The sequence below is a fragment of the Nicotiana sylvestris genome, chromosome 5, assembly GCF_000393655.2.
Source record: "Nicotiana sylvestris chromosome 5, ASM39365v2, whole genome shotgun sequence".
In the NCBI taxonomy this organism is placed as follows: Eukaryota; Viridiplantae; Streptophyta; class Magnoliopsida; order Solanales; family Solanaceae; genus Nicotiana; species Nicotiana sylvestris.
Genome location: NC_091061.1, coordinates 180,579,976 through 180,604,991, shown reverse-complemented (window position 1 = coordinate 180,604,991; position 25,016 = coordinate 180,579,976). Strand labels below are relative to the sequence as shown.

The 25,016-nt window shown below is 35.8% G+C and overlaps 2 protein-coding genes across 4 annotated transcripts; one reads left to right on the top strand and one right to left on the bottom strand.

Moving 5' to 3' along the window:
- The first annotated feature begins 4,946 nt into the window (after positions 1-4,946).
- On the top strand, positions 4,947-11,510 carry LOC104229811 (isocitrate dehydrogenase [NADP]-like). 3 transcript variants are annotated; one of them, XM_009782517.2, is made up of 16 exons: positions 4,947-5,190; positions 7,311-7,354; positions 7,460-7,569; positions 7,733-7,770; positions 7,971-8,048; positions 8,140-8,193; positions 8,278-8,379; positions 8,556-8,647; positions 8,742-8,845; positions 9,234-9,302; positions 9,394-9,509; positions 9,675-9,709; positions 9,840-9,982; positions 10,312-10,434; positions 10,533-10,625; positions 11,206-11,510. In XM_009782517.2, the coding sequence occupies exons 1-15, from the start codon at positions 5,142-5,144 to the stop codon at positions 10,621-10,623; spliced, it is 1,248 nt and encodes a 415-aa protein (XP_009780819.2). In that variant the 5' UTR covers positions 4,947-5,141; the 3' UTR covers positions 10,624-10,625; positions 11,206-11,510. The 3 variants fall into 3 exon arrangements, with proteins under 3 accessions (XP_009780819.2, XP_009780822.1, XP_070001823.1); XM_009782520.2 differs by lacking the exon at positions 4,947-5,190 and adding an exon at positions 5,280-5,468; XM_070145722.1 differs by lacking the exon at positions 4,947-5,190 and adding an exon at positions 6,263-6,283.
- A 9,535-nt stretch (positions 11,511-21,045) lies between these two features.
- On the bottom strand, positions 21,046-23,677 carry LOC138869740 (uncharacterized). The gene is made up of 4 exons (XM_070147395.1): positions 23,498-23,677; positions 21,843-23,229; positions 21,469-21,698; positions 21,046-21,384 (listed from the first exon to the last, which is right to left on the bottom strand). Exons 1-4 carry the CDS (start codon positions 23,675-23,677, stop codon positions 21,046-21,048), a joined length of 2,136 nt encoding a protein of 711 aa, XP_070003496.1.
- Positions 23,678-25,016: the final 1,339 nt, after the last annotated feature.

Below are 25,016 nucleotides of genomic sequence, written 5' to 3'. Positions count from 1 at the left end.
AATTAGGCGAGAGTGAGATACGTATAAATACAAGATAAAAATTATGATACGCTTCTTTGTTTTTTTCACCAAATTTTGGTTTGAGATTAGTAGAAATTGTATGGTATTTATATATTGTATGTATAATTAGGCGAGAGTGAGATACGTATAAACACAAGATAAAAATTACGATACGCTTCTTTGTTTTTTTCACCAAATTTTAGTTTGAGATTAGTAGAAATTGTTTGCTATTTATATATTGTATGTATAATTAAGCAGGAGTGAGATACGTATAAATACAAAATAAGAATTGTGATACGTCTCTATGTTTCACTAAATTTTGGTTGATTAGTATAAATAGTCTACTATTTATGCATTGTATGCATGTATAAACAGTCGGGAGTAAAATTTTACGTGTACACACAACATAAGAATTATAATACGATTCTCTATTTCTTCACTAAAATTTTGGTTTAAGAATATATTAGTATAAACGATATGGTTTTCTTTACAGTATCTAAGCAAAATGCACGTGCATTATTATTGTTGTCATGTACGTGTCATGATAAAATAAAAAGTCGAGAGTGAGATTTTATGTACGCTGTGTAAACGAGATACGAATTGTGTCCAAATATATTAGCAAATATATATACTCCATATGTTATGATAAAATGAGAAGTTGGGATGAGTTATTAGAATGCATAAGCAAAAGATAATAATTGTTTTATGCTTCTTGATTTCTTTGCGACAATTTGGTCGGAAATTTGCATAAATAGGTTGTTATTTGTGTATTATTTATGAAAATAGTCGAGACTCGAAAGTGAAATTTTACATGTAAATCAAGATACGAATCGCGATATGCTTCATTATTTCTTGACCAAATTTGGGTATGAAAATATTAGCATAAAGGCCCGCTTCTTATACATTATCTATATAAATTACACGCGCATTATCATGATTATATACAAGTCATGATAAAATGAGAAGTTGGGATTAGTTCTTAGAATGCATAAGCAAAAGCTAATAATTGTTTTATGCTTCTTAATTTCTTTGCTACAATTTGGTCGGGAATTTGCATCAGTAGTCTGTTATCTGTGTGTTATTTATGAAAATAGTTGAGACTCGAGAGTGAGATTTTACATATAAACCAAGATACGGATTGCGATATGCTTCGTTGTTTCTTGACCAAATTTGGGTATGAGAATATTAGTATAAACGATCTGCTTCTTATGCATTATCTACGTAAATTACACACGCATTATCATGATTATATGCATGTCATGATAAAATGAGAAGTTTGAGATGAGTTCTTAAAATGCATAAGCAAAAGATAATAATTGTTATATGCTTCTTGATTTCTTTGCTACAATTTGGTCGGAAATTCGCATAAGTAGTCTGTTAACTGTGTATTATTTATGAAAATAGTCGAGATTCGAGAGTTAGATTTTACATGTAAACCAAGATGCGAATCGCGATATGCTTCGTTGTTTCTTGACCAAAATTTGGTATGAGAATATTAGCATAAACGGCATGCTTCTTATACATTATCTATTAAATTACACGCGCATTATCATGGTTATATACAAGTCATGATAAAATGAGAAGTTGGGATGAGTTCTTAGAATGCATAAGCAAAAGCTAATAATTGTTTTATGCTTCTTAATTTCTTTGCTACAATTTGGTCGGAAATTTGCATCAGTAGTCTGTTATCTGTGTGTTATTTATGAAAATAGTTGAGACTCGAGAGTGAGATTTTACATATAAACCAAGATACGGATTGCGATATGCTTCGTTGTTTCTTGACCAAATTTGGGTATGAGAATATTAGTATAAACGATCTGCTTCTTATGCATTATCTACGTAAATTACACGCGCATTATCATGATTATATGCATGTCATGATAAAATGAGAAGTTTGAGATGAGTTCTTAAAATGCATAAGCAAAAGATAATAATTGTTATATGCTTCTTGATTTCTTTGCTACAATTTGGTCGGAAATTCGCATAAGTAGTCTGTTAACTGTGTATTATTTATGAAAATAGTCGAGATTCGAGAGTTAGATTTTACATGTAAACCAAGATGCGGATCGCGATATGCTTCATTGTTTCTTGACCAAAATTTGGTATGAGAATATTAGCATAAACGGCCTGCTTCTTATACATTATCTATAAAATTACACGCGCATTATCATGGTTATATACAAGTCATGATAAAATGAGAAGTTGGGATGAGTTCTTAGAATGCATAAGCAAAAGCTAATAATTGTTTTATGCTTCTTGATTTCTTTTTGCTACAATTTGGTCGGAAATTTGCATAAATAGTCTGTTATCTGTGTATTATTTATGAAAATATATAGCCGAGACTCGAGAGTGAGATTTTACATATAAACCAAGATACGGACCGCAATATCCTTCGTTGTTTTTTGACCATAGTTGGGTATGAGAATATTAGCATAAACAATCTGCTTCTTATACATTATCTACGTAAATTACACGCGCATTATCATGGCTATATACATGTCATGATAAAATAAAAGGCCGAGAGTAATATTTTACATACAATGTATAAACACAAGATACGAATTATGATTTACTATTTACAAAATATATGCGTAAATAGTTTGGAGTTAGATTCTATTACATATAACAGAAGATAAGAATTATGGTATGCTTCTATTTCTTCACCAAAAAAATTTTGGTTTAAGAATATTAGCATATTAAGTAGTCTGCTCTTTATACGTTTACGTAAATTGCACGCGCGTAATTATTATGATGTCATATATATGTCATGATAAAATAAATCGAAGGAAATGAGATTTTATAATGTATACACACAATAAATTTTGTACAACTATGTGAGTCAGTCAATTCGCCAATAATAATTCAACTATCAATCAACCATCAATAAATGAAAACGCCTCCAATTTTTATTTTTATTTTTATGTATATATATATATATATATATATATATATATATATATATATATATATATATATATATATATATATTTGCATACAAGCTTACAAACTATTAAACAATCTTTTGTTTAATCAGATAGAGATATTGGGATATTAATAATTGGATTACAGGACATGGCCCCTATAACAAAATAAATCATCTCCTTATCTAAAAGAGCAAATAATTAAAATAACGTCGGATTTACGACAATTTGACTTCGAATTATATTCTAAACATCTACCTTCTTTTGCTATGGATATAAATTTTAATGATCTTATAGGGTCGAAGTACACTAGACGTATCACAATTAATATTAAGGAGTAATATTTAGTGTGTAAAAGACTCCGTTACGAAAAAAATAGAGATATTTCGTTAAAAAGAATATATTATGATTATTAGAGATAAAGATATTCAATAAATGGTTATAGTTGTTACAATTGTAATATTACTAGGATTAAGTAAATTTCAAATTATATTTTGAAATACGTAACAAAATTGATGAGAACACGTCAGCCTATAGCATCTGAAAAATTAGAATTAATTTCTTCTTGATTATAGTAATATAATTATATCTAATATTGATTTTGGCAAATTTAGTAAGTAAAGTTCTTCATAGGAAAAGAATTCAATAGTTTCTTTTAAAGTTTTATTAGCTAATGCACTTGATTTTCTTTCTTTTCTATTTGCTTCTAAATACGTAGTATTAACAAATAAAGTTAGTTCGTTGATATTTTATATTTTGATAAATTTTGAAGCGTTACTTAAGTAGGGATGATAAATGAGACGAGACAAAGCAGGGAGGGGCATGTAAAATTTTTGCCCGCCAAAATTTTGACTTGCCCCGCCCCGCCCTGCTTATTTAATTTATTTAAAAATTATAATGCAATGTTTTTATGCACTAAATTGTGATAGGTTTATTGCTTTATACTTGACAAAGTTGGTCTAATGAGTCTACTCGTTGACGGAAGTAACCATAACTAGTTCAACTCATTCTGTTCTTATATTGACCAAATTAGTTGAGTTTTGACTAACATATATTTTTTTCGATCAATCAATTACATAATGTAATTTTACATCATTTACATATATATATAATAGTCGTTTTAATTATTTTTCTTATATTTAAGAATAATTAGTTAATTATTTTCCTAATATTTAAGACTTCAAAATTAACTAAATTTTATGTATTAACGTTTTCTTATTTAAATTGTATAAAATATTTATAATTCAATCAATCGTTAATATCTGGGATTACTATTCCCAATAAGCCAAACCATATTAACTTGCATACAACTAACACAAATACTACTTTTATAATTATAACTTAAAGAGGCTTAATCTCCGGAACCAAAATAGGAAATATATTATAGAGGCGGATTCAGAATTTAAAGATTATGAGTTTATACTGCAATCACAAGTTAAACAATATACTTGGATTCACAATCAAATATTTATAAACATTTCGTGAATTTCTTAATACAAATATATAGTCGACGCAAAAAGGTTCATGTGAATCCATAAACTATACTCTCTATTTTATAACTCAAACATGACTATCAATATAATATTAACTCCCTCTGATCCACAATAAGTGATTTTTTACTGTTTTCACACAGAATAAAAAATTCACCTTTTAAAAAACTTTATTAAAAAAACCGTATTCATTGAGATGGCCACACGCGCAATGCGCATACCAAAGGATTAGTAATTTAAAAAATGTATATCTATCACGTGTGACACGTTCAATATTCTTTGGGTTGATTTAGTAAGAGGAATTTTACGAAAAGCAATTTTTTTGTAGTTTTTTAAAATTTTTAAAAAATTTAAAATTTATTTTTAAGTAAAGATTAAAAATTTATGGCCAAATACTAATTTCGAAAAAAAATAAAAAAAGTTAAAAAATTCTTATATCCCTCTAGTATTGCATTCTGAGTAAGGGTGTTAAGACCAATAATTGAATATTCATTGTGCCGTAGCTACAAAAATGTCCTCTTTTTTTGTTTTTATGTCAATTTCGCACTTACCTTCAAAACTTCGACCTTTCCAAAGTACACTGTCTACTCAAATTCCTAACTACAATTCAAACTTTTTTGGCCGACGAAGCTTTCTTTACCAAATTCCATTACACTTTATACCCCTTTATTTCCATACTTATCATATATCACCAGAATTTCCAGTTCTTAATCTCAATTCTTTACAAGAAATGGCTTTTCAAAAGATTAAAGTGGTTAATCCCATAGTTGAAATGGACGGTTAGATCTTTATGCTTCTTTTTATTTGATTATCTGATCTTCTCTTTGTATGTTACTTTATTAAAATTGCTTGAAATTTATTTGTACGAAGGGTATTTGACGTAATTGGTAAAGTTGTTTAGGTCACGTGTTCAAACCGTAGAAACATACTCTAATAGACCTTGTGCTCTAGCCCTTTCCGGACCTGCGCATAGCGTGAGGGTAGTGAACGGGATGCCCTTAAATTTATGTGTACAAAAAGCTGCTTCAGTCTCATTAAGCTGTGATATTCTAATTATGTACTGATTTTAGTTCAAGACTTGATTTTTATGCTGTTTCTTGTTTCTAGATATCTTAATTATGTACTAATTTTAGTTCAAGAATTGATTTTTATGCTGTTTCTTGTTTCTAAATATCTTAATTATGTATTAATTTTAGTTCAAGACTTGATTTTTATGCTGTTTCTTGTTTCTAGATATCTTAATTATGTACTAATTTTAGTTCAAGAATTGATTTTTGTGCTGTTTCTTGTTTCTAGATATCTTAATTATGTACTAATTTTAGTTCAAGACTTGATTTTTATGCTGTTTCTTGTTTTTAAATATCTTAATTATGTACTAATTTTAGTTCAAGAATTGATTTTTATGCTGTTTCTTGTTTCTAAATATCTTAATTATGTACTAATTTTAGTTCAAGAATTAATTTTTATGCTGTTTCTTATTTCTGAGGTAAATGGTTTCTTCTTAAGTACTAGAAAAGAATATCTCAGGAATCCTTTTTGCATTTTTATTCGCTATACTCATTAATTTTTAGAGGTTGTGATTTTATAATATTATGTACTGGTTCTTGTTCAAGAATTGATTTTTGTGTTATTTCTTGTCTGGGTGGAACGGGTGTAACAATTCAGTCCACTAGTGAGATTGTCTGTTTTGAGCGCAAAGTCTGAACGGCTTTAAAATACGTCAATAGGGGTAGAAGCTACTTGACTAAGAGTAAGGAAATTCAATTGGCTGGAGAAGTAATACTATAATACAACTGAATGCAAAAATAATGAAGAAAGGTAGAAGGGGATGGGAATACAAAGGAAGATGAGGAAGTAAATATCTCACCAAATGTATGTCTGTCGCACTACTCCTAGCCACTGTTTCTTTACTAACCATCATCTACAAATCGAATCACGCCTCCCAGGCTCCTGATCGCCATCCCATTTGTAATCAGCAAACTTTGTAGAGGGTTGTTGGATACACACGCTTGTTCTAACTGCTCGAGATTGACATTCATTTAGCTTCCATCATGTCCTTCGTCGTGGCACTGGTCCCTTTAGTTTACATCACTAGGGTCTAAGACTTGTTTCTTTATATATCAACATCTCTCTGTGTTTTGTTAATGTGGGATTGGCCCAAGGGGTTACATACACCTCGCGTTAGGCTCTCGCTGAGGTTTACCCCACCACTGCTTAAGGTTGCATGCGGAGTCCTTCTGATACCATATGTGATAGTCTAGTTCACTATATTGCCTATTTTGGGCCTATGCCCACACAACTATTAAACGCGTCACTAGGGTCTAAGGCTTGCTTCTGTATATACCAGTATCTCTGTTTTATCAATGTGGTATTTGCTTAGGGTGTAACAGAGGGTCTCTATATTAAGTTTTGGAAAAAATATATCAGGAATCTTTCTGCATTTTTATACACTATTCCGCTATTATCTGGTGGGGATTTTCGACCTTGTTGTTGCTCATGTGCATACTGATTGTCTAGAAGAATACAAGTGCTCTAATTCCTTATGAAAAAATGTTTAACTTCTGAACGCTTGTTAGTAATAATCCATCAAATCTGGTTTCTCATGGTAAATTTTGTAAGTGAAAACTTACAAAAGTGTGAATTCTTAAGTTAGAAAACTTTAAGTTCATCTCCAATGGGGCTGAAAATTTTGAGTATTGTCGTAGTAAAGGAGCATGGTTGAAATGATGATCTACTACCTACAAAGTATGATGAAAGTAGGAAAAAAAAATAAGAGTTCACATTGCGTTATATCTGATAAATTAGTTTGGTCCACCACATTACTCATTGGTTCTTCTTAACTCTCAAGAAATGTATATTTTCATTTTCTTATGTTTCTCCTCCTGGCTATGTGATGCAGGAGATGAAATGACCCGTGTCATTTGGAAATTAATTAAGGATAAGGTAACAAGTGGTTCTGGCTTATGTATATGTCCGAACAATATTCGTGTCTATCCCGTCGTGTTCATTTCACAGTTGCTGATGTATGAATTCTCTTTTATGCTTTAGCTCATCTTTCCCTTTGTGGAGTTGGATATAAAATACTTCGATCTTGGTCTTCCTCACCGGGATGCCACAGATGATAAGGTTACAGTTGAAAGTGCTGAGGCTACTTTGAAGTATGTATTCATTTCGTTCTTTCTTTTAATTTCTACTTAATGAAAGAATGTCCGTTTTAAGAGCAAACTCATATACTGACTTTTCCTAATCTTTCCATGGATTACTGAATGTTTACTCTTTATATATCCAGCCTTATTATTTTTTAACTAATAAAAATTGCAGGTATAATGTGGCAATTAAGTGTGCGACCATCACTCCAGGTGCTTACTTTTTGCCTGTGGTTTATTTCATGTTACAAATGGTATTCGGAGTACAAGGGTTAAACCATCTATTACAGTGTGATATCAGACATCTATTCTTTAATCTTTAAACTAAATTTTACGTGTTTGAGAAAATCATAGTTCACTTGATACTGTCTGAGGGCATATAAAAGTTTGAGAAAATCATTTGTTCTTTGCAGACGAGGGCCGAATGAAGGAGTTTAACTTGAAGCATATGTGGAAGAGCCCAAACGGGACAATTAGGAACATTCTGAATGGTAAATCTCCAACTTCACTTGCCAATTTTTGTAGGTGATATCATTGTATGTTAGAATTGAAGGTGGCGATGCTTATTGGTTTTTGTTGCAGGTACCGTGTTCAGGGAACCAATCCTTTGCAAAAACGTTCCCCGACTTGTCCCAGGTATATTATACTTCCTGCAGTCATATATTTGTTATTTGTTCACTTGATACTGTCTTCGACTTACATAGACTAAGCTGACATCAGGTTGGTCAAAACCAATATGCATTGGCAGACATGCTTTTGGTGATCAATATCGAGCTACTGATACAGTAATTCAAGGACCTGGAAAACTAAAACTAGTATTTGGTAAAGTTTTTGCTCATCTCTGTAGTTGCATAAACCTGTATGATTTCGGAGATTTGCTAGATATTTGTTTGTTCTACTCTAGTTTGGCTACGAGTAAATTGGTTCAAGTTCGTTTACAACTTTCGGTGATTCTGTTAGAAAATGTTGCTGAGATATTGTACTGAACCTGATTGTAGTACCAGAAGGGAAGGATGAAAAGACCGAGTTCGAGGTTTACAACTTCACTGGTGCTGGTGGAGTAGCTATGTCCATGTACAACACAGATGAGGTTTGTTTTTAGCGAAACTTTTGAGTGTACCTAAAATAGATAAGTAGATTATGCTGGAGTTACTCATCTTGTGCTGCTTTTTCTTTATGTGAAGTCTATTCGCTCTTTTGCTGAAGCTTCTATGAACATGGCGTACCAAAAGAAATGGCCGCTCTATCTTAGCACAAAGAATACCATCCTTAAGAAATATGATGGAAGGTACGGTTAGCCGTTTCTCTGATTCTATTTATTTGTACATTCACCATTTAAATAGATCCTTGCAGTCCGGCCCTTTCCCGGACCCCGCGCATAATGGGAGCTTAGTGCATCGGACTGCCTTTTGAAGGAGAGCCTTGGTGTAACTGGTAAAGTTGCTGCTATGTGACCTGGAGGTCACAGGTTCGAGCCGTGGAAACAGCCTCTTGCAGAAATGCAGGGTAAGGCTGCGTACGACAGATCCTTATGGTCCGGCCCTTCCCGGACCCTACGCATAGCGGGAGCTTAGTGCACTGGGCTGCCCGTATTTACCATTTAAATAGGATTTTTCTTTCCCCATCCCTCCCTTTTTATTTTGGTTTCTCTTCTTAATTTATGATCTTTTCTGAAGATTCAAGGACATATTCCAGGAAGTTTATGAGTCAAATTGGAAATTAAAGTTTGAGGAAGCTGGAATCTGGTAAGCACCCAACTTTTCATTTCCAACAACTGGTTCTTGTTAATGGTTGTAAATGACAGAGATGGTTAAATGCTTGAATTCGTAAAAATAGGTATGAACATCGCCTCATCGATGATATGGTTGCTTATGCTTTAAAAAGTGATGGTGGTTATGTATGGGCGTGCAAAAACTATGACGGGGATGTACAGAGTGATTTCTTAGCACAAGGTATGCTTGGCCAGCTTGCTAAAGGTTTATCTATCTAGTACGCATTTGGAGTTTCAATATGGAAACGGCGTGGGAAAAAATACTTTTTTAATTTTCCCTTTTGCTTCCTACTTTTGTGCTCGTATGAGCTTGTAATTATTCTTAAATTGTTTATTACTTGAACAGGATTCGGATCCCTTGGATTGATGACATCGATTCTGGTATGTTCTCTATCTGCTTCCACTTTTCCCTTCAGCCAGTTCCTTTGATTTTTAATGCTTTTTTACCTGTCGTCACTGCTAATGTGCGACCTTATTTTGGATTCTAATTTGGTTGGAATATTTGATTCAGATATGTCCAGACGGAAAGACCATAGAATCAGAAGCAGCCCACGGAACTGTGACACGACACTACAGGGTTCATCAAAAAGGAGGTGAAACCAGCACGAACAGCATTGCCTCGATTTTTGCTTGGACTCGTGGACTTGCACATAGGTAGGGACATGAGGTGGACTGGTGATTAATCTGCTCCACTGAGATTTGTAATGATAGCAACAACAACAATTACGCATCAACTCAAAACAAGTTGTGGCCAGCTATATGAATCCTCACTAACCATGTCGCTTCATTTAAGCTCATCTCATGGCAATATTATACAAAAATAAAAAATGAAGTACCAGAAATTCTCTATTATATAAATCTTTGACAGGACTAAAAGACTTCTAGAAAGCATAGGACCTAAAATCAAACATAGTATGATGACAAGAATATACTCAACTAATTAGTATTAGTACACTGAACAAATGGTCATGTATTTCGAACAGGGCAAAGTTGGACAACAATGCTGCACTCTTGGATTTCACCAAGAAACTAGAAGCAGCTTGCATCGGTGCAGTGGAGAACGGGAAAATGACCAAAGATCTAGCACTTATCGTCCACGGATCCAAGTGAGCTCATTTACTCTTTCTTATTCATAGTATTTTTCTGATCCGAAGTAACCCTTTTTGCTGTCATTGCTATAATTTTCTCTATTGAAACCGTATAGAGTTGCTAGACATCAATATGTGAACACTGAAGAGTTCATCGACGCTGTGGCTGATGAGCTGAAAGCTAGACTTCTGAAAGCAAAGATTTAAGTGTATGTTTTTCTGATCTTAAAACTTATCTTTTCTCTTACAGTGATTTAGTCGCGACTCCGTTGGATATAATCTAAGATGTTTTTCTTGAAGAACTAATTTCTTAAGTTTTTTTGTCTTGAATTGTTAAAAATACCCTATAGCACCAAAAATCCTTCTTGGCACCACTTCTTCTCACCGATCTTCACTCTTTACTAAGAAAAAGGGCAGCCCGGTGCACTAAGCTCCCACTATGCGCGGGATCGAGGGAAGGGTCTTACCACAAAGGTCTATCATACATAGCCTTACACTGCATTTCTGCAAGACACTGTTTCCATGGCTCGAACCGGTCACATGGCAACAACTTTACCAGTTACGCCAAGGCTCCACTTCGATCTTCACTCTTTACTACTCATGATTATTACCATATCTCATGCTCGCACCCCAACGTTTTGGAACCTGACTTCACCCCCCTTGCCTTTGGTCTGTATCCCCCTACAACCATCTAATTATCCCCTTCAATTATTAAAGTTTTTATATCGATATGTTGCTTTTGTAATCGTCATTGTTCTTTCTTTTACTCTTCTTTTGTTTTCCTGATAGTTCTGCATGTAGACGAGGAAATTGCGCCAGAACTTTGTGGATTGATAAATAAGATGCCATTCCATTGGCAGAGTTATACCATTTTACCTGTGAAATTTACTCAGGAACCGGATTAGGAGGACTATAACTATTTTATCCTCTCTTTTATTCGATTTTTTCTGCCTGGAATTTAACTCCGGCTGCCAGTAGAAAATATAAAGAACGACTAGTTCTTTTTTGTTATTATTGATTGTTATTAACTTATGTAATATTACACTGGTGGCGATTCAATAGCTGATCGTAACTTGCTTGGGATTAAGGCATAATTGTTGTTGTTTTACTTAGTCCATGACTGATTCTATATTCAGTTGATTCTAAAAATCTTTTAAAATCTATACATACGAAAATTAGGATAATGTTTCACATTTCCATTTTATCTTACCTGTTTTCTAAGTCACTGAATTTTCTTGAACTCTGTTGAACTCGACATAACTTACGCGGGGGTTTAATTAGTATCTCAAGTCTTAAGAAAAATCATTATTGCTGATCCAACATCATACATGTAACATATTAATAAAAAGACATATTAATAAAAAGAATTGCTATTTATTTGCGGAATAGACGGGTAGATTATCATGACTATGCTTAACAAAAAAAACACTGTGAAAAGTCCATATGGCGCAAACTTTTTATTATTATTGGAAAAAGAATAAGTCCTTGAAAATCAAAATAATTTTATTTTTATTGTTATTTTACAAATAATTTTTGTGAAAATTGTATATCAAGGCTTGACTAATATGAATGTGCATTCGCCCCCGTTACAATATTATTGTTTCATTATTAGTTGTTGTGGCGACTAAGTTTGCCACATAAATAATAAAATGCGCCACCAAAATAATTTTAGATACATATAGTATGATTTTGATTAATTTGTAAAATAAATAAAACAAATAATTAAATAATGCTAAAAGTTATGGTTAACAAATTTAGACAATGAACTAAGCTTATATATTGATTTGTTTTTCGTAAGTATTAATTATTATAAACTGTCGAGATGTCAAATATGCTAGAATTCTCTCATGTAACTCCTATAATGGAGTATCATTTTACAACAAGCTGTATCTTGAAATTGTTCAAAAAACTTGTATATTCATGATTACATTTATCAGTGATTAGTCGCCACAGAAATGTATCTATAGTCGTCATTCCTCATGACATATATAGCAGTAACTTTTGTATAAATTGTCACGAAAGTCGTCACTAAACACTTTGGTCGCCACTACATAAGGACGATATATTAGCTGTGCTTTTACTGGCGACAAAAGTCGCCAAAAATGGTCGTCACTAAAACTTTGGTCGCCACTATAAAGGGCGCCAAAAATAGTCGTCACTAAATCTTTGGTCGCCACGACAAAGGGTGACATATATAGCAGTACTTTTGTTGGCGACAAAACGGTCACCAAAAATAGTCGTCACTAAAACTTTTGTCGCCACTACAAGGGGCGACATGTGGTGGCGACCAAAGAGTCGTCCCTAAAACTTTGCTCGCCTTTATAGGGGTGACATATATAGCAGTTTTTTTGGTGGCGACTAATGTGTCGCGATAAGAAACCGTCACTAAAACTGTGGTTGCAATTACAAAAAATGCGTCATATGTAGTAATACATTTGCTGGCGACTGTAGTGGTCGCCACCAAAAGTCGTCCCTAAACTTTATTAGATCGCTAACTAGCATGACCTTTAGTGGCGACTATTAGCAATCGCTACGGAAAACTTTATTCACATAGTGCTTTAACAACAACAAATATGAAAGTGAGTGTTATGAGCTATACCTCTAGGAGTATTAGTCTAAGGGCATATTAGTCTTTTCACTATAACAAGTATCTGATAGTTGGTTATAGTTGTTGAAGTCGTTATGACTCAACTTGTTAATCAGTTAACACTCGTTAGAGAAGGGGATAAAAGGTTAAATACAGGAAGTGGGCATTGAATGTAATTACCTCTGGGAAATTGTGTATTCTATCAATAAATCATATTCTTCTTCTTCAATTCTTATTCCTCAGTTCGATTGTGCACATCTGTTCAAGGATTGTTCATTATCCCAATCCTTTAGGACTTCACTAATTGTGTTCTTCAGTGAGAACGTAACATTGGTATCAGAGCGAGACGATTCTTGGCCGGAAACCATGCTAGAAGCTAACACCAGAAAAGTAGAGGTGAGGCGCTTGATGGAGGAGTTACGCAAATAAGTGCGTATTCAATATGATGCGTTTGGGGAAATTAAACAGATATTAATTGCTATGACAACTAACAACGGAGTTCCGACAGTCCAAGCAGCTCCAAAAGTAGCTGAAAATGGGGAAAATCACGTTCGAGGTCAAAACCCTAATCCCGCGGGTCGATATCAAAGGTTCGATTTTCCCAAACTTAATGGGGAAGATATTAATGATTGGTTGTATAAGGAAGAGCAATTTTTTGATTATGAGCATATTTTGGAGGAAAATAAGGTTCAAATGTTTCTATTAACATGGAAGGCAATGCCTTTTAATAGCACAATATGTATATGAAGCCCAGAATGAGGAGATTCCCAAATTGGGAAGATTATGTTAGGGCAGTGTATTTGAGATTTGGTTGAACATGCAGATCCTATGGCTGACTTGGTGGCCTTCAAACAGAATGGGAGCGTTCAAGAATTTCTTGACAAATTCGATGAATTACTGAACCAAGTAAAACTACGGAAGAGCACTCCATCAGCATCTTTTTAGCCAATTTAAAACCTGAGATCGAGGTCCACGTAAGGATGTTGAGACCAAGAACATTAATGAAAGCTTATAGCCAAGCAAGATTGGCAGAATAATCTTTAAAATTACAACATGGTCACATCCAAGCATTGGTGAGAAATTCGAGATCAATACTGACTACACCTAGCAGTACGTGGGGGTCAAGTTCTAGAAGGCCCAATTTTAATCAAAGGCGTGAAGGCAACATGACTTCAGGGCCTAGAAAATTCAATAAGATTGACAGTAAACCAGTATTTCAAGGATCAAGGAGGTTGTCGACTAAGGAGATGGATGATAAGAGAGCAAATGGCCTTTGTTACTGGTGCGATGAAAAGTATACACCAGAGCACAAGTGTAGTCGAAGGAAGCAATTGTTTATCTTAGAATTGGGTGAGGAAATAGAGGAGTCTCTTTGGGAAGATGAGTTAGAGGATAATGAGAACTCTGAGAAATCAACCTTAAATCCTCAAGTTTCTGTTCATGCCCGTGACGGAACTAGTGAGTACAGGACAATGAGAGTAAAGGGGGCTGTTAAAAGGAAAATGGTTCATGTTCTAATCGATTCAGGGTCCACGCATAATTTCATGGACCTAGCAGTAGCCAATAAGTTGTGTTGTAGGCTCCAACCCTTCCCTCCTTCTCTATATCTATAGCAGATGGCAGCAAGGTTCACAGTTTTGTGATGACTGCAAGGGTCATTTGGAAGATGCAATGAGTGAATTTCAAAGCTGATATGTTGGTTATTCCCTTGGGAGGAGCTGATGTGGTATTATCTCATCACTTTAGAAGATATAAGGTAGAACTTCAAGCAGTTGAAAATGGAGTTCCAGATTAGAGGAAGGAAAGTTCCTTGAGAGGTAGTCAACCTGGGGTTTTCAAAGTAGTAGCTGATGTTCGAATGTCAAAAGTACTTAACAAGCCTAATCAAATTCACATGATGTCGATGGTGTTTATTCAACCCTCTCAAGAAGTAAATTCAGTGCAAGAAACAAAGGTAACATCAAATTCTCAAGAAGTGCAGTTCTCAGAGGATCTGCAGAAGCTACTCCAATAGTATGCACCCCTTTTTGGGACCCCAATAGTCCTACCACCCCATCTATCTCATGACCGCAATATTATTTTGAAGGAAGGAGTCTCACTCACCAATGTGAGGCCATACAGATACCCTGCCAGTCAAAAGGATCAAACTGAGAAGATGATTGCTGAGATGCTGGAATCTGGTGTCATCAGACCTAGTGTAAGCACATTCTTTTCTCATATTATCATAGTTAAAAAGAAAGATAGTACATGGAGGCTTTGAATTGATTATAGAAAGCTAAATGGCTGTATAGTGAAAGATATGTTCCCTATTCCAGTGATAGAAAAACTGCTAGATGAATTAGGGGGACCAAAATATTTTTCAAAATTGAATCTTAGATTAGGCTATCATGAAATTAGGATGGATGATAGGGATATTGAGAAGACAGCTTTTAGATCCCATAATGGCTATTATGAGTTTGTAGTAATGCCATTTGGCCTCACTAATGCTCCCTCAACCTTTCAAAGCCTCATGAATAAGATTTTTTAGCCCTATCTAAGGAAGTTCATCTTAGTATTCTTTGATGATGTTCTCATTTATAGTCCCTCATGGTCTGAACACTTAGTTCATCTACAAAAAGCCTTTGATGTCCTACAAGAACACAACCTATTTGTGAAGCTCAGTAAGTGTTCTTTTGGAAAACCTGAGGTGGAGTATTTGGGTCACATTAATAGCAGGGAGTGACTATTGATCCTGACAAGGTACAAGTAACGAGGGACTGTCCTACTCCACAAAACCTTAAGGAACTCAGGGGTTCTTAGGGCTAACTGGTTATTATAGGAGGTTTGTCAAGAGCGATGGAATATTGGCCAGGCCTAAAGAAAGATAAGTTTGGTTGGTCAGAAGAAGTTGCTAAAGCTTTCTAGAAATTAAAACAAGCTATGAGCAATGCCCTTGTACTAGCATTGCCAGATTTCTCTCTTGAGTTTGCGATTGAGACTGATGCATGTGGGGTGGGTATTGGGGCAGTGTTAACGCAGGCTAAACATCCCTTGGCTTACATGGGCAAAGCTTTGAGTCCAAAACATCAACAATTATCAGTTTATGAAAATGAGATGCTGGCCATTGTAACTGCCATTGACAAATAGAGGACTTACCTAATTGGGAGGCATTTTGTCATCAAGACAGACCATCAGAGCCTCAAATACTTATTAGAACAAAGGATTTCAACTCCTAGCCAACATAAATGATTGGCCAAGCTAATGCAGTATGACTACACTATACTTTATAAAAAGGAGAAGGACAACATAACAAATGATGCCTTATCAAGGTGCCCTGCTGCACAAGTCCATCTACAGATTCTAACTACTATTTTCACGACCCATTTTCTGAATAAGCCGGGACCGGCACTCGATCACTAAACATGACCGAGCGAACCATCTTTACTTATCCAATCTATTATAACTCCAAACTTTATATGCACAAGGTAATACTCTAACCAAATACTTTTGATTAATTTAAATATTTAAACAAATCAACTCCAAAACTTTATTCGTAGTAACTACTGAATTATTGCTAAGTTATTATCAAAAACATCTGAATCTTAACCAAACGACTATGTCTATGAAGTCTCTACTGATAAACTGACGCACTGTTCAGGACATGAGATTTTCTGGCCAGTTCTCTAAGTAAACAAAGAAATAACTAAATAAAGATGACTCAAATGAACACTCCACGAACAAAAGCGGAGCTCACCAATAACACTGGAAGAGAAGGAAGTCCTAACCCGTAGCCTGCTCGCCTGCAAAACCGGTTCCTACGTTGTACCACAGACCAACGTAGGTTCCCAAAAGAGAACGTCAGTACCATCCATTATACTCAGTGAATCTCAACAACAGGGGGCGAAACTTTAATAACATTTACATTACACTCAAAGGTTCTAAATGCATGTAAAACATAAAACTTATAAGAATAATTCTAAAATAATTGCAAAATAGCAGTTTATGAATATTATAAAAGAAATTCTTTTCTTTTTCTTTCTTATAAAAAAAATACTTCACTTTATACTTTGGGAGTTCCAACTATCCTGACTTAATTCTGTCTCAGTCACCGTTCGATCCCAACTTGATCGAATAGGCCCAATCCACGAGGTGCCACTCGCTTCATGGTTCTCAGCGCACATGTATCATACCTTAGCATGGCTAAGTAAATGCTCAGCAACGAGACCCTCGGCTCATGCGCTCCCTACTTTGGCACAAGTAGTTTCAGGAAGTCAACGCCTTGGTCAGGACCCTCGGCCTGGACGATGACCCCTTCTCAGAATAAAGGATACTCCCAAAAATCTTTTCTTTGTACAACTTCTTCTTGTGACTTTTCAAGTCTAAATCTTTTCTTTATAGAACCTCATGTACATGCTCATGCTGGTATCTTTAAATGTAAAGCATAACATAAGAATGAAATAAACATGTAAAAGTATTTCTAAGATTCTTGCTTCTTCATAAATTTTCAATTTGAAAATAGCATATAAGAATCACACAAAGATCTGAAAATTTATGCACATATATCATAATAAATCATCTAAACTTTTGCTAGAACAATTCTAAGTTAATAGGTACTCACTACTCCAATTAAGTATATATTAACTCTTTTATGCAATTCATCAAACACCTTCTTTGCGTGCTTTTGTGAGTTAAACCACTTTAGTAAAGGGTTATATCAACTCACCTCAATACTCCTTGAGCTAATACGTAGAACCCAGTCCAATTTATACCCGTCAAACAATTGATTCTACAAACCAGTGCATTTTAATTAATTTCAAAGTTTTACACCTAAACATGAAATTTATTGCTGATATAGAGGAATAAGGGAATTAACTATTCAATTCTTACCTATTACTACTGTAGGGTAATTGACCATAGGGAATTTTTACATACATGAGTTCAAGAATTAGTGATTTGTAAAGAACCTTAGAACTTTGGGTGCAATTTCGTGGCTGCCTCTGCGTTAGTAATAGAACGTGAAGTGTTCTGTTTTGAGAATCTACTTTTGTTTAAACCTTTTCACAGCCCTTGTCTTTTGGCTAAGGCTTTCACGCCTTTACTGCCAAGAGCCCTTTATGGGCTTAAGGCTCACGTTTTTTTTTACAATTATTTATTTTCCCTTTTTTTTTTGACTTAACTAGTATTTAATGATACCCACTTTTAATAATTAACAATATTAAAACTATTAATATTTTCCTAATTTTATATCCAATTATATATATATTTCACTCTAGGCAAGATAAAAATAATAAAATAGTAATAATTTAGTTCTATAGTTAGCGTGTCTCGAAACTTTTATAAATTTGAGGAGTGTTACAATATTTCCCCCTTAAAAACATCCGTCCTCGAATGTTGCTAGGGCCTTATTCTTAAGCTAACAATCATCACTTAGGTCCTTGAACTTCTTAAATTTTCTTAGCACTACTCATTCTTCCAAGGGACTCAAAATTTTGGCTAACTCCCTAAATTTTCAAAAATTTCGGCAGAGTTTCCCTTGTAAATTGGACTATCCAAAAAATATCCCTGTCACAAATACTACAACTACATCAACAACAACCAAATATACCATAACAGACCATTCATAGGCACCATACGCAGCTCATAAATTAATTACTCACACTCCGGCAAGGAGGTACCACAATAATTAACAAGAATCTAAAGAACAACAACTTTAGCACAAGTAAATAACTTCAATGAATTAAATATACTACGGCATAAACTAAATTACTACAAACTAAGTATAATCTAGGAAGGACAGAAACACTTGCTAACTTGTATTTAATAAATGAAGTATAAATGTCAACCCAAACTAAGGTTCACATACCTTTTTCCTCAAATAAATATGGATATTTCTTTCTCATATCTTCCTCGACCTCCCACGTAGCTTCTTTTGAATCATGATTACTCCACAAAACTTTTACCTATGCTATATCTTTTGTTCTCAACTTTCTTACTTGTCTATCGAGAATTTCTATAGGTACCTCTTCATAAGTCAAACCTTCTTTAATTTATGTGGTATCAGCAGGTATTATATGCGACTCATCATGAATGTACTTTCTAAGCATAGACACATGAAAGACAGGATGAACAGAGGACAACTCAACGGGCAGCGCTAGCTTATAAACCACGTTTCCTTTCTTTTCTAGAATTTCATAAGGTCCGATAAATTTAGGGCTAAGTTTCCCTTTCTTACCAAACCTCATAACTCCTTTCATTGGTGAAACTTTCAAAAACACCTTATCATCAACCATGAACTCTAACTCACGATGCCTCTTGTCAAAATAAGACTTTTGACAACTTTGAGCCGTTTTAAGTCTTTCTCTAATTAGCTGAACTTTTTCCAAGGCCTCACAAATAAACTCTGGACCAATCAACGACACCTCTGCTGGTTCAAACCAACCCACTGGAGACCTACATCTCCGCCCATACAACGCTTCATAAGGAACCATACCAATGTTGGCATGATAGCTGTTGTTGTAAGCAAATTCTATAAGTGGCAAGGGATCATCCCAATTACCTCCAAAATCTATAACACACACACACAACATATCTTCGAGAGTCTGAATGGTCCTTTCTGCCTGGCCATCGATCTGTGGATGAAAAGCGGTGCTTAAATTGACCTTGGTACCTAATCTTTTCTGAAATGCCTGCCAAAAATGCGTCGTGAACTGAGGGCCTCTGTCAGCTATGATTGAAATTGGAGTACCATGCAATCGGACTATTTCTTTATGGTACAACTGTGCATACTACTCTGCGGAATCTGTCGTCTTTACTAGTAGGAAATGCGCAGACTTTGTCAGTCGGTCTACAATAACCTAAATTGAATCATGTTTACGGTACATGCGAGGTAGACCTACTATGAAATTCATATTAATAATCTCCCACTTCCATTGTGGTATCTCTATATCTTGAGCTAGGCCACCAGACCTCCGATGCTCGGCTTTGACTTTCTGGCAATTTAAACATTTAGCCATATGATCTGCTACTTGTTTCTTCATGCCTTTCCACCAATATAACTCTTTCAAATCTAGGTACATTTTGGTAGCACCTGGGTGGATAGAGTACCTCGAACTGTGAGCTTCATCCATTATGGCCTTCCTAAGACCATCTACATCAGGCACACATAACCGATCATTCAACTTCAAAACTCTGTCACTTCCTAGAGTGAAAACAGTGATTTCTTTGCTTCTGACTCCTTTTAATTTCACTAAGTATGGATCTTCGTCTTGTTTAGCCTTAACATGTGCAACAAGGGAGGATTGCTCTAAGGCGTAAGATCCTTCTTCGGTCTCATCCAATCTAATTCCATCATTTGCTAGTTTTTGAATTTTTTGACCCAAAGATCGCCTTTGTACTGCAAGATGGGCCAAGACACCCATTGACTTCCTACTAAGTGCATCTGCTACCACATTAGTTTTGCCCGGATGATAAAGGATATTGATGTCATAATCTTTCTATAGCTCGAGCCACCTTCTCTTTCTCAAATTTAGTTCTTTTTGCTTGAAAATGTACTGGAGACTTTTGTGATCGGTAAACACTTCAGAATGCTCGCCATAAAGGTAGTGTCTTTTTAATGCAAACACCACTGTTGCATGCTCCAAGTCGTGTGTGGGGTAGTTCTTTTCATGATTCTTTAACTGCCTGGAAGCATAAGCAATAACTTTTCCATTTTGCATAAGAACACAACCAAGGCCCACTCTGGAGGCATCACAATACACTGTGAACCCACCCGAATCTATCGTCAAGGTTAACACATGTGCAGTGGTCCTCTTCTTTAACTCTTGAAAACTCTGCTCACAAGTGTCTGACCACTAGAACTTAACTGCTTTCCGAGTCAACTTAGTTAATGGATTTGCAAGTGAGGAAAACCCCTCTACAAACCTTCTATTGTAGCCAGCTAACCCCAAGAAACTCCTGATTTCGGTTGGGGTTGTCGGCCTAAGCCAGTTTTTGACTGCTTCTATCTTCTGAGGGTCTACTTTTATTCCTTCGATAGATACCACGTGACATAAGAATGCCACTGACTATAACCAGAACTCACATTTTGAAAACTTGGCATAAAGCTCATTCTCCTTCAAGGTCTGCAAGGCTATCCTGAGGTGCTCTACATGATCTTCCTTGCTCTTAGAATACACCAAAATATTGTCTATAAACACAATAATAAAGGTATCCAGGAATCGCTTGAAAACTTTGTTCATGAGGTCCATGAATGCAGCTAGAGCATTTGTCAACCCAAAGGACATCACTAGAAATTCATAGTGCCCGTAGCGAGTTCTAAAGCCTGTTTTAGATATATCCTCTTTTCTGATTCTCAAATGATGGTACACAGACCTCAAGTCTATTTTTAAAAAGTACTTTGCACCCTGAAGTTGATCAAATAAATCATCAATTCTTGACAGTGGATACTTGTTCTTAATGGTAACTTTATTCAACTGCCGATAGTTGACACACATTCTGAGAGACCCATCTTTCTTCTTGACAAACAGGACTGGGGCACCCCAGGGTGAAACACTCGGTCTAATGAAGCCCTTGTCAAGAAGGTCTTTCAATTGTTCTCTCAACTCATTAAGTTCTGCTGGAGCCATCCTATAAGGAGGTATAGATATGGGCTGAGTGTCTGGCATGAGATCAATGCCAAAGTTTATGATTCTTTCGGGAGGAAGTCCGGGAAGGTTATCTGGGAAAACTTATGGAAATTCTCTAACAATTGGAACTGACTAAAGAGCTGGTGGTTCTGATTCTGGATTAATGATATGAGCCAAATAGGCGAGACACCCCTTACCGATCATTCGTTGTGACTTAAGGTAAGAAATAAACTTACCTACAAGCAATGTTGAACTACCCTTCCACTCTAAGACTTCTTCATTTGGAAATTGGAACCTGACTATCTTGGCATGATAATCTAACATGGCATAGCAGGAAGACAACCAATCCATACCCATGATCACATCAAAATCCACCATTTCTAACTCTATGAGATCGGTTTTGGTGTTGCGACCTTGGACTGAAACTATACAACCTCCATAGACTCTGGTGACTTTCACTAACTCGCCAACTGGAGTAGATACTAGGAATGACTCACTAAGTTGTTCAGGTTCTAGTTCGAGGTTAATTACAAAGTATGGATTCACATATGAAAACGTTGAACCTGGATCCATTATGGCATAAGCATTATGTGAGCAGACTAAAAGTATACCTGTAATAACTTCTGCAGATGCATCTGCACTCTGACGATCAAGTGTAGCAAACAAACGGGGTTGTCCCCCTCCCTGAGTAACTCGGTCTGCACCTCTGTATATTCCATGCCCGGTCTGATTATGAGAACCATAAGCCTGAGGTGGTGCAACCGCAGTAGCTGAGGAACTAGAAGGACGAGTTGATCCACCACTGAAATTACGTTGCAACTTTGGGCAGTTAGCCTTTATATGACCAATGTCTCCACAATGATAGCAACCATAAAACCCGAGCTTGCACTGACCTGAATGTTGCCACTTATATGTTCCACAAAGACCTTGTTGGTGTGAATGTTGCTCAGCATGACACTGGCTATGTGAGGATGATGTCCTAAAATTCTGATTCTGGTGAGGCTGATTTTTGTAACTCTGAGTACATCTGAAGAAAGACACACCACATGACTGATGACTGGGCTGAGCTGGTGCTAATGACTCCTTATTAGAGGAATCCCTTCCACCTCCGCTGGATGTACCATTAAACCTACCCACTATCCGGGCTTTCTTGTTATGCTCTTTTTCTTCTCTCCTTTGTTGTTTGTCTTTTTCTAAGTGCTTGGCAAATCCCACAACAGAGGAGAAGGCTGACATTCCTACTGCTGCAGTTGATGTCGTATCCTTAATGTGGTAAGCTAAACCGCCAACAAACCTGTGAATCTTTGCTTTTTCTGTCTTAACCATGTGAGGACCATGCTTAGCTAACCTTATGAATTCCATGTAGTACTCTTGCACCCTTTTATTCCCTTGCTTGAGCTGTTCGAACTCTATAGCCTTAGCTTCCCTATCCTCTTCTGGGATAAAGTTAGCCATGAAGGCCTCTTCAAATTCTTCCCAAGTAGGTGGACCATCATCTTCATCTTTTTCCTTTTCCCACATCTCAAACCAAGCGCCGACCACATCTCTAAGCTGGTAAGCAGCTAGCTCCACAGCTCCATCATCAAATGTTTTCATCACTCGGAGGGCTTTCTTGACACCCCTCTAGCCACAACATCGGATCTTTATCAACTATAGAACCATGGAACACTGGAGGACTCAACTTCAAAAATTCATTCACTCTTGAGGACTCAAAATTGTTCTGTCTATTTGATTGAGGTGGAATCTCATCTCTTCTCTCATTCTGGTTGGCCATAAAGGCTTTAAACATCTCCATAGCACTGTTGACAACATTAAACATCTGACCTACCTCGGGAGATATAGTTGCCTGAGCCGGAGCTGCTGTTGGGGGAGGTATTGGATCCTAAGGTACTGGATCATCATGCTCCACCCCTTTTTCTTGTTCAACCCCGGGTACTTGGACTCCCTTTGTGGATTTTTCCCTCCTTTTTTGAGTCAAAGCCTTCTTAGTTCTACCTTGAGCCACAATAGTAGTGATAGTTTCTTGAGCAGCATCTTGAGTGTCGGTGTCAGAGTTGCGAGTACGAGCCATTTCTGCAAGTTTTGGAGAAACGAATAAATTAGATAATTTCTTAGAGGTAGACTTTACTGCACGATCTAAAGTATGAAAAAAAAAAGACTTTTCCTAAATGCTTGTAGCCTCATATTTAAAAGTATGGCGCACTTCATACACATAAACAAGACTCTACTAACACGGCTTCATAGACCCCTAGGACTCCATAAACCTGAGGCTCTGATACCAAGTTTGTCACGACCCATTTTCTGAACAAGCCGGGACTGACACTCGATCACTAAACATGACCGAGCGAACCATCTTTGCTTATCCAATCTATTATAACTCCAAACTTTATATACACAAGGCAATACTCTAACCAAATACTTTTGATTAATTTAAATATTAAACAAATCAACTCCAAAACTTTATTTGTAGTAACTATTGAATTACTACTAAATTATTATCAAAAACATCTGAATCTTAACCAAACAACTATGTCTATGAAGCATCTACTGATAAACTGACGCACTGCTCAAGACATGAGATTTACTGGCCAGTTCTCTAAGTAAACAAAGAAATAACTAAATAAAGATGACTCAAATGAATACTCCACGAACAAAAGCGGAGCTCACCAACAACACTAGAAGAGAAGGAGTCCTAACTCGTAGCCTGCTTGCCTGCAAAATTGGTTCCTAAGTTGTACCGCAGACTAACGTATGTTCCCTAAAGAGAACGTCAGTACCATCCATTGTACTTAGTGAATCTCAACAATAGGGGCGAAACTTTAATAACATTTACATTACGCGCAAAGGTTCTAAATGCATGTAAAACATAAAGCTTATAAGAATAATTCTAAATTAATTGCATAATAGCAGTTTATGAATATTCTAAAATTTCTTTTTCTTTATTATAAAAAAAATACTTCACTTTATACTTTGGGAGTTCCAACTATCCTGACTTAATTCTATCTCAATCACTGTGTGATCGGCACGGGTTCGATCCCAACCTGATCGAATATGCCCAATCCACGAGGTGCCACTCGCTTCATGGTTCTCAGCGCTCATGTATCATACCTTAGCATGGCTAAGTAAATGCTCAGCAATGAGACCCTCGGCTCATGCGCTCCCTATTTTGGCACAAGTAGTTTCAGGAAGTCAACGCCTTTGTCAGGACCATTGGCCTGAATAATGGCCCTTCTCAGAATAAAGGATACTCCCAAAAATCTTTTCTTTCTACAACTTCTTCTTGTGACTTTTCAAGTATAAATCTTTTCTTTATAGAACCTCATGTACATGCTCATGATGGTATCTTTAAATGTAAAGCATGGCATAAGAATGAAATAAACATGTAAAAGTATTTCTAAGATTCTTGCTTC